Genomic DNA, 10,100 nt, shown 5'->3' on the forward strand with positions numbered 1-10,100 from the left:
GGCAGCACTCATACATGCTAATACAGGTCAATTGTCTGGTCGGTGCTCAACCTATCCTTGTTTGCCAGTAATTATCAATAAAACTACACATTTTCAGTATCAATATTGTTCTACATGTTTTTACTGTTGTACGATGATGTGCATAAGATTCCAATAAGTGGTTGTGTATATTGGTTGGCTTGTTGTTTAATGCACTCAGCAATATTCCAGCTATATGGACGGTGGTCAGTAATTAATAAAATCTGGACCAGACAATCCAGTGATCAACACCATGAGCATCAATTTAAGCAATTGGGATACGATGACATGTGTCAACCAAGTCAGCGAGCCTGACCACTCAATTCTCTTAGTCGCCGCTTATGAAAGCATGGGTTGCTAGATACCAATTCTAACCTGGATCTTCATGGGTTGTGTATATTGAATGTACAAATATGTTTATGAACACCGCATTTGTACACCTTTGTAGAAGCTGGTTTTTGTAGATTGCTGACTTTGTGTGCTGATGATAAGGTGCCTCACTCTGGGAATGTGGGTTCAAATCCACAGTGGGACTCCAAAAATTACTGAGTGAGTGAGTATGTTTTTACGCCACTTTTAGCAATATTCCAGCAACATCACGGTGGGGGAGACCAGAATTGGCTTCACACCTTGTACCCATGTTGGGAATCAACCCGGGTTTTCGTCGTGACAAGTGAATGCTTTAGCCACTAGGTTACTACACCGCCCCTAATAAATATAAAGTACCGAAAAAGCAAAATTCCAAATATAACAGTTGCGCCTCTTAGGTGGGCCAGAAAACTAAGACTGTGAGTTTCATTCCTGATTTGCCCTGACTACAGTTCTAGGCTTTTCAGTACCATCTCACTCACTTACTCGCTCAGTCATTCAACATGTTCATGTATTAAGATATGATTGGCAGTTATATTTTCCAGTGAAAACATCAAGAAGGGAAACTCCTTTCTAAACTTACTGGCAACACGCATCCACTCACTCACTCACACCCCAACAGGCCCTGTGTGAACTACTTACTCACTAACTCTAAACACTGACCCATCTACTCACTCCCAACTTGCCCAATCACATAACTTACACACATACTCAAAAACACTGACCCATCCACTCACTCACTCTCATTCAACCAAGACCAACTCACTCACTCACCTACGTGAAAACTAACTCACTCACTCAGCCACTCATGATCACTTCCAACTTGCCCAGTCAGAATGTGCACATAACATACTGAGAGTGAACACGTGTAGACTTACCCCGCTCGGACTAGAGAGTCTGGCTTGGTGCAATCATCATTGTCATCATTGGAGCAATACATTGGACGGTGTCCATAGGCTACCACCCATGGACATTTTGCTCGATTCTCATTGGCTTGTTTCAGATCCTTAAGTAGCCAATCATGTTGCGTGTTAACATACTTCTTGTCCAGAGTGAAAAACACCTCTGTGGAATAGCTGAAAAAAGAACATTCCTTTCTCAAACCAAACGTTTTATAATGATGCCTAAACAACCAACCATCTGATATTCTGGGGTTGGGGTTATATGGAGACTACATATTTTGTCAGTCGTAGCTGCTAAACCAGATATTTCTAAACTAAAACAATGAGCCTGAATAATTTTCAAAAGGTACATTTTGAAACAATTTCCTTTTTGAGTCAGAGAATGTCTAACTGAATCAATTTGGGACAATGAACTTTTTTTTGACAAGAAAATCTTATTTCTATATGCAGTTCAGTCCAATCCTTGTTTATGGTAAGAGTGACCTTAAGCTCTGGATGTTCTTGTCTGAAACAAGTCTCGGTTTGGTCTCAGTAGTCAGACCTGATAGAAATCTTTTAGCATTCTCAATACTTCTTGAGCCACAATGACACTAGTACAGACCCTGCAACAAATATATATCCAATGCAGCCTATGCAAGTCTAGAATATGTGGCAAGACTAGAGTACCACAGCTACTAGAAATGATAAAATCTCTGGGCTCCTTTTTATTGTATTTTATGAACATAATTTAGACACAATTTTGTTTCTGTAAAATATGTTCATTTCAGAGACTAGATGTTAAGTGTAGAATGGCACCTGAATGCTGTCCACATTATTAACCATTAAGTCAAGCCATAGCCAGAAAACGGAATGCCAGTAAGACTGACTGAGTTTGGTTTTACGAAGCTTTTAGCAATATTCCAGCAGCATCACAGCTGGGGACACCAGAAATGGGCTTCACACATTGTAACCATGTGGGGATTCGAACCCGGATCTGCAGTGTGACGAGCAGACGCTTTGACCACTAGGCTACCCCACCACCCCGAATGCCAGTAAGAGGTTAAACAGCTCAAACTTAATAATGCTCAGCTTGTGTGACAAAACTGGCAATGCTAAGTGTTTGTTGAAGTATACAACATCAGCTTATAGCCATGTGGTTGTCTCATCTACAAATTGCACTTCAAAAGACTTTGGACAAAGTTCATCCTTTGCTTCATTGTTATTTAAATCCAAATATTTCATCATCAGAGTCAGCAGCATGTAAATAGATAAGGACAAAACTTTATGGATGTACAACTTCTATATTCGGATGATGCAACGTTTCGATACTGATTCTTGTATCGCTGTCAAGCTTGACAACAAACATTAGGCTTGACAACGATACAAGAATCTGTATCGAAACGTCGCATCATCCGAATATAGAAGTTATAAAGTTTTGTCCTTGTCTGATTCTCCAACTTCTAAACATGCCACTCAAAGAAGCATGTAAATAGTTCATTCTTAACTGGTGGTTGATATTGTGAGCACCTGTCCATGCCCTCGGGTAGGATGACATGCAATCAAACAAGTCATGGAGCTGGAGAACCAGACCTGTAAGTCAACTCTTACAACCAGCACAGGTTTGTTTGTTGTTCAAAGTCCCACTCATCAATATTCCAGCTATATGGCGGCGGTCTGTAAAAAATCGAGTCTGGACCAGACAATCAAGTGATCAACTGCATGAGCATCGACCTATGCAACTGGAATACAATGACATGCGTCCACCCAGTCAGCGAGCCTGACCACCCGATCCCGTTAGTCGTCTCTTACGACAAGCATGGGTTACTGAAGACCAATTCAATCCTGGATCTTCACGGGTCTCCAGCAGAGGTTGCTTAGCAGCAGTTTTAACTGTAATCCCCACAGGGTCCCACCTGATTAAGTGCACAGGTCCCACATCAATGCTGTACCACATCTTATCTAGAGGAATTGGCCAATCAGATCCAGGCATAGAGAACCTGTGGCGGTAGTGTGCGAATGTGTCTTCGTTGATTTCTGAAAAACCAACGGAATTGTACAGTGTGGATAATTCAATGATTGAAAGATAACCATTTTTTTTTTTATTTAATCTGGTGACTGTAAAAAATATATTGATTATATATCTTATTTAAGAATTCAAAACAGTTATAGTCGTGCTCATGGTACTGATTCTTCCAAATGGTAACATTCGATTTATTTTATACATTTTCTGCTTTATCCTCTGATTATGATAGATTTGTGAATGCGTCAAAGTTTGCATAGGTAGAAGACTAAGGGTAGCCATGATTGAGTTACATTTTGATTCAATCATCCTAGTGTCACCTGAGACACACTGGATATTTAGTATTGCATCATCACATGAAAACTCCGGAAAAGCACAAGTGTACCGATGTGTCAGTTCAGCCCCAAGAGTCCACCCATACCCTCAAACCATGTACATCCACACCCACAGGCCACCTCAACCATCAAAGCCCACTTTCTACCTGCTGGCCACCCGCAAACACAGTCCACACGACGCCACCTGCACCCACACCTACAGTCCACCTAAACCATCCAAACCCACTGTCTACCTACTGGCCACCCACAAACACAGTCCACTCACACCACCTGCACCTACAGGCCACCTACAGGCCAAACCCATGTCTACCTACTTGGCAGATACCCACTCACACCACCCACCATGGCAACCCACACAAACAGGCCACCCTGGCACCCACTCCATCTACACCTGCTGGTGACTACTGGTGACAGATTGTCTAATATTGCCCCACACCCTCTGTCCACCAACTACTAGCCCCCACACTTGCTGGCTACTGGCAACAAGCTACTCACACTCTCTAGCTGCAGGCTACTGGGACCAGTCTCTGAATATATATATAATTTTGATAGCTACCACTATCTTTGCCCACTGGCTACGTGCTACCAACAGCCGCTGTCTACAGTCACTAGCTACTCACCGTGGTTGCCCACCGATGTCATGTAGGGAAGCTGGGAGGAGATACCTTGTATCAGCCGCATGAACGAGTCCCCAACCTGTAGCGTTACAGGTACAAACAGGTGAAAGTGTTCCAAAATACAGTGTGAAAGTGTTCTTACATACAGAGTCACAAACAGGTGAAAGTATTCATAAATACAGTGTGAAAGTGTTCTTACATACAGAGTCACAAACAGGTGAAAGTATTCATAAATACAGTGTGAAAGTGTTCTTACATACAGAGTCACAAACAGGTGAAAGTATTCATAAATACAGTGTGAAAGTGTTCTTACATACAGAGTCACAAACAGGTGAAAGTATTCATAAATACAGTGTGAAAGTGTTCTTACATACAGAGTCACAAACAGGTGACAGTATTCCTACTTGCATCATAACAAAGTGGCAAAAGTATTCATACCTCCCTCGTTACAAACAAGTTCAAATGTTCCTTCTTGTAGTATTACAAACAGGTGAAAGCGTAAGTGTTTCCCCCCAGTATCCAAAAAGGGCTGGGCGACAGAATTCAAAAGGGGCACCCTTATTCCAAAAGGGGCACGCAATGACATATTTCCAAGTACAGTATGCCCAGGTTATAACGCCACCGTTTGTCCAGGAGAAAATATGGAATTATATCCAGGGTGGCATTATAACCAGGTAGGACAGTTAGAGGCCCTATGCAGTCAACAAGGTGATTGAGCTAACGTCTCTTGTAATGAGCCTTGAAAGACTGGATAATCCCAGTGTCTAGGCTGACTGACTGACTGAGTTTGGTTGTACTCCGCTTTTAGCAATATTCCAGCAATATCACGGCAGGGGACACCAGAAATGGGCTTCACACAATGTACCCATGTGGGGATTGAACCGGATCTTCGGCGTGCTGAATAGCCAACGCTTTAACCACTAGGCTACCCCCGGCCCCCAAGTGTCTAGGTACTGCAGGTGACATGTTGTTGTAGGTGGCAGAAAGTGTGTTGTCACATGTGTTATCCTATCTGGGATTACAAGACTACTTAAAGCATTAATGAGTTTGGTCAATTAATTTGAGTCATGTCAATTAACCAATTAAGGTATGTATACTACATGCAGCCAGTGCAATTGGCATTATAACCAGGGGAAAATGACTTTTGTTCCAAAACCATTGGCAAACATGGCATTATATCAGGCATATCCAGTTTGGCATTATATACCAGGAAATTGGTGGCATATCAGGGTCGGGGCATTATAACCAGGGTATTATATAGGCAGGAAATTGGTTTTGGCAAAAACATGGCATTATATCCAGGGTGGCATTATAACCTGGGGCATTATAACCAGGGTATTATATAGGCAGGAAATTGGTTTTGGCAAAAACATGGCATTATATCCAGGGTGGCATTATAACCTGGGGCATTATAACCAGGGTGCACTGTATTGGTATTATTCCAAGTTAATCATGCATATGATTCTTAAAGACTCAAACAGCGCAGTTATTTCACTTAACTTTCAACATGAATATTAAACTAAAAACACCTAGTGTTAATTACTGTATTAAAAAGAAGGACTGACCACAAATGAAAAAATGGCATAAAAGGGCCTGCTAATAATGCCAAATAAAAAGGGCCTGCTGGGTAATAATGCCTTGGGAATTGGTTAAAATCTCATAATTGATGATTGGTTCATTACAACCGATCAATCATCGAAAAAATAATTGTTTCTAACTACAGTGCTAAAGTGTTTCTTGGGTATTAATTTGAGTAACAACATCTTTTTTTCGTGACACGCTTTTGTCTTAACAGACAAAACCAACCATGTGAAAAAATGTTAATGAAAACAGGTTGTGTTTGATTATGAGAAATTGTGATCGATTCAGTGGTTTATGTAAAATCTTATTACTCAGAAACCATGGCACTTTTCACGTTTACCGTCTTCCCCATTATCATGCAGGTTGTACTAAGAAACCATGGCTTAAGTCCCCCATCATGCAGCACGGCGGTGTACTCCCCAGACAGCGCCTCGTCTGTGAGTGAGGGGATGGTGTAGGAATGGATGCCGAGGTCTCCGTACACCAGGAACATTGGTGACCAGTCCTGGAAATATGTTTTGTGTGTATGCGTTTTAACACTGAGCTCAGCAATATGCTAGCCATATGACAAGGTCTAAATATAAACAAGTCTGGACCAAAGAGTCCAGTAATTAACATTATGATCTACACAACTTGGTTTGGTTTGGGTGTCGATTAACGTCACACTCAGAAATATTCCAGCTATATGGTGGCGGTCTGTAAATAATCGGGTCTGGACCAGACAATCCAGTGATCAACAGCATGAGCACTGACCAACGCAATTGGGATATGATGACATGTGTCAACCAAGTCAGCGAGCCTGACCGCCTGATCCCATTAGTCGCCTCTTACGACAAGCACGTGTTGCTGAAGACCAATTCTAACCAGGATCTTCACGGGTCCTACACAACTTAGATATGATGCCATACACCTACTAAGTCAAAGAGCCAGACCTGGGCCTAGATTTTTGAAGCTCTCTTAGCTTAAGATAGTCGTAAAGTGCCATACATTAACATTAACGCACGACTATCTTAGCCTAAGAGAGCTTCGAAAATCTAGGCCCTGGCTTGTGACCAGCATTTGTGGGTGTACGCCTCTTAAAACAAACAGGTATCAATGAATGAAGACAAATTCTAAGCATTATGCAAGTAATGAGAGACATTCTTCGACATGGTTAGGAGATGATGTACTGTGAAATTTGTATAGTTCCCATCCTAAACAACAAGAAGATAGTAGTTATTACAACACTAATAGATGTTTAGGGGTAGATCATAACACTCTGATCATGCTAGGTTCTATTTGGTATTCTACTGTTATAATTTCTGATGGGAACATTTATTTACGAGACGAAATACCATAGTAAAATGTGTAGAGACACATCCTGATAAATCTACTTTAGCAGGCAGCTCTACTCAAGGTTTGTTATGACAAGGGGTAGGAAATAATGACACAAAACAACCTTAGAGCTACGACGATCGTAACTCATACATTAACATGGGCTTACGATTATGAGTCATAGCACTTAGATCACTTTGTGCATGTGGACCCTGGTCTGTGTACATGCATGAGAGCACGAACTTTTTGAAGCAACACCACTTTTTTAACCAACCTTGACATTTCCTGCTACAAAAATTTAAATGACAATCAGGTATACTTCAAGTAAAAGCATAACACATTATGATTTATTGGGCGAAAGATTTGCAACAAAATTACACGATTACTGAGCCAGAACTGCTAAATCACAAAATGCTTGATCCGGTTCCGAAACCATGCACTTTCGCCTGCAGTAATGTTTATGCTGCGTACCTGTCCAGCTGGTGGTGTCTTAAAGTAGAAAGGGCCGGCACCAATGTTGTTACTGAGGGGGCTGTAGTGGTATGTTGTCTCTGCTTGCAGGTTCTGAAACAACATTCATCATGCACTGAATCATTGCTAAAAGATGGTGGGCTAAGTAAATTACACTACACAATTGCAAACAGCATATGTCGAAATAACCCGCCGGCCTAACTGGAAGTTCAGTGGGATCGTATCTGATATCCAGATGTTTACACTCGTAAAAAGCATGTTGCTGCTGAAAACGTAAAATCGGCAAGCAATATAGCGATGCCCACATTTCGTGCGGCCGTGCCTCGAAGATGCTACAAAACTTAGTTACTGTACCTATTTATGGTAAGTAAAAATACTGCATGAATAGCTGCTGAAAACAATAGCTCATCACAAAAATCAGACTGTAGATGCATCTTAAATACAGTTGTCAGTTTGACACTTGAGTTATATTGTGTAATCTACTAAAATTCTACTGTATGTGATATTTTCACAATTAGGTCAGGTTGAGTAGGCTCAGCCAGGTAATTGGCATGACATGACGGACGGTCGACTCACCTGGCATGAAATGCACTTTTGGTATGAATTTGTCGTCTGGTGTACCTTGTTGAACACATGTATCAACATGTCTCCCTAGCGAGGAGTTACCTTGATAACAGGCACAAGTTGGGTCATCTCAAAGATATTTTGTGCTTTTTCATGTGTGTTGACTATGTCTCATCTATTGATTAACATCTTGTCTTTCTTTCAAAATGTGATCTGACATTTAAACATAAAGTTTATGCAATTGAGATATGTAAAAGAATATGCTGCCTGTAATCACAGTGCTAAGCGTTATTTGTCTAATAATCAGGTCATCTCAAAAGATATTTTGTGCTTTTTCATGTGTGTTGACTATGTCTCATCTATTGATTAACACATAAAGTTTACTGTTGGACCGTAACTACCGCAGCGCTGTAACTCCAGGATATGTAACGACGGACGGTCGAATGGCATGAAATGCATCGTGTCTTTCTTTCATAAAGTTTATGTTGAGATATGTAAAAGAATATGATACTCGAAAACTACAGAAACGCATTGTAGTACATAGGTGGCATGACCACCAGAAGATCGACAGGACTGGATATTATTTGTAAATTGTTATGACGTGCCGTGTACCTCCCCAGTATAATTGCCCTAAAGGATTATCTTATCTTAGCTGATATCTCTATCCCCAAGCCCGACCCCAGGTTTTGCTTTTGAGGCGACCCCTCCTATCTGTTTGTTTTTATAGTGACAGTGAGACTGCATGGTAGCTACATCCTTAATAGTTTCAGCATAAAAGTTATTATTTTTTACGTTAGCTATCGTTTATAAGGAATCTACGTCTAATATCACATTGGGCATTTAAAAAGTGTCCTTTGTAATACAATATCGTCGCACACTAATTTGCATAAAGCCATGGTCTGTTCCAAATAAGTCTTTTTGGACTTAGAAAAAACCGCATTGCTCATTTCTGCACTAATTTCCCTTCAGTAAAGTCCTTTTTCTCCGTTTCCTATCTCTCTACCACTGAGACTGTAGTTAGGCCGAACTTAGTTTAACAGATATTTCACACTTTCACATATCAACTACAAAAATTGTAGAGATAAATGAGGGATTACAGTTTTTTTCTATTTCCATACACTGCATGTGTGTGTGAGTGGTGAGTGAGTGAGTGGGTGACAGTACTTTAACTGTGTGTGTGGGACAAGGGATCCAAGGTGAGTGAGTGAGTGATACAGTGAGTGAGTGAGTGAGTGAGTGATGAGTGTGTGAGTGAGTGAGTGAGTGAGAGGAGTGAGTGAGTGAGTGAGTGAGTGAGTGAGAGTGAGTGAGTGAGCGAGCAAGCGAGTGTAGTTTTAAACCGCCTTCTAACAATATTCCAGCAACATGAAGGCAGGGGACACCAGAAATGTTTTTTTTGTTTGCATGCCATGTAGTTGAATGTGAAAAAATCACCAACCAGTGACTGAAAAAAATACTTTAGGTTTTGTTTGTTTGCTTGTTGGCTTATGGCAAAGTCCACGATATTTCAGCAGTTTCAGGACAGCTGTCAATCAATGAACTGTGACAATGGTTATAAATAATGTCAGTCCAAGGACAGCCAAAAAGAAAAAGCCAATATTTTGAGGGTCTGTAATTATTGAACAGCAGATAAAGGACCCAGTATGTCCAAATATGTGTCACTTCCTCTTGTCAAGGGGCGGTTGGGTAGCCCAGTGGTTAAAGCGTTCGCTCCTCATACTGACAGCCCGAGTTCAATTCATCACATGTGTACATTGCTTGAAGCCCATTTCTGGTGTCCCTCACCTTGATATTGCCAGAATATTGCATAAAAGTGGCTTAAAAACTCACTTACTCACTCAATTGTCACCAGATGTCCTCTTACCTGCAGCTTGACCTGATGTAGATACTGGATGCCGTTTGGATTCTGCACATCAAATTTGACGGATCT

The 10,100-nt window shown here is 41.1% G+C and overlaps 1 protein-coding gene across 1 annotated transcript in view; it reads right to left on the reverse strand.

Moving 5' to 3' along the window:
- Positions 1–10,100, reverse strand: part of LOC124269073 (acid phosphatase type 7-like) — a 34,835-nt gene that overhangs the window by 2,503 nt on the left and 22,232 nt on the right. The window contains exons 2-7 of the mRNA XM_046704085.1: positions 10,035–10,100; positions 7,607–7,699; positions 6,162–6,326; positions 4,244–4,319; positions 3,182–3,302; positions 1,266–1,463 (exon numbers count right to left, since the gene is read on the reverse strand). The exon at positions 10,035–10,100 is cut by the window's right edge and continues 143 nt beyond it. Coding sequence (XP_046560041.1) covers positions 1,266–1,463; positions 3,182–3,302; positions 4,244–4,319; positions 6,162–6,326; positions 7,607–7,699; positions 10,035–10,100 — 719 coding nt within the window. The remainder of the gene's footprint in view (positions 1–1,265; positions 1,464–3,181; positions 3,303–4,243; positions 4,320–6,161; positions 6,327–7,606; positions 7,700–10,034) is intronic.

This window comes from Haliotis rubra, unplaced genomic scaffold, assembly GCF_003918875.1.
Source record: "Haliotis rubra isolate DU_JTF1 unplaced genomic scaffold, ASM391887v1 Scf1419, whole genome shotgun sequence".
Classification (NCBI taxonomy): Eukaryota; Metazoa; Mollusca; class Gastropoda; order Lepetellida; family Haliotidae; genus Haliotis; species Haliotis rubra.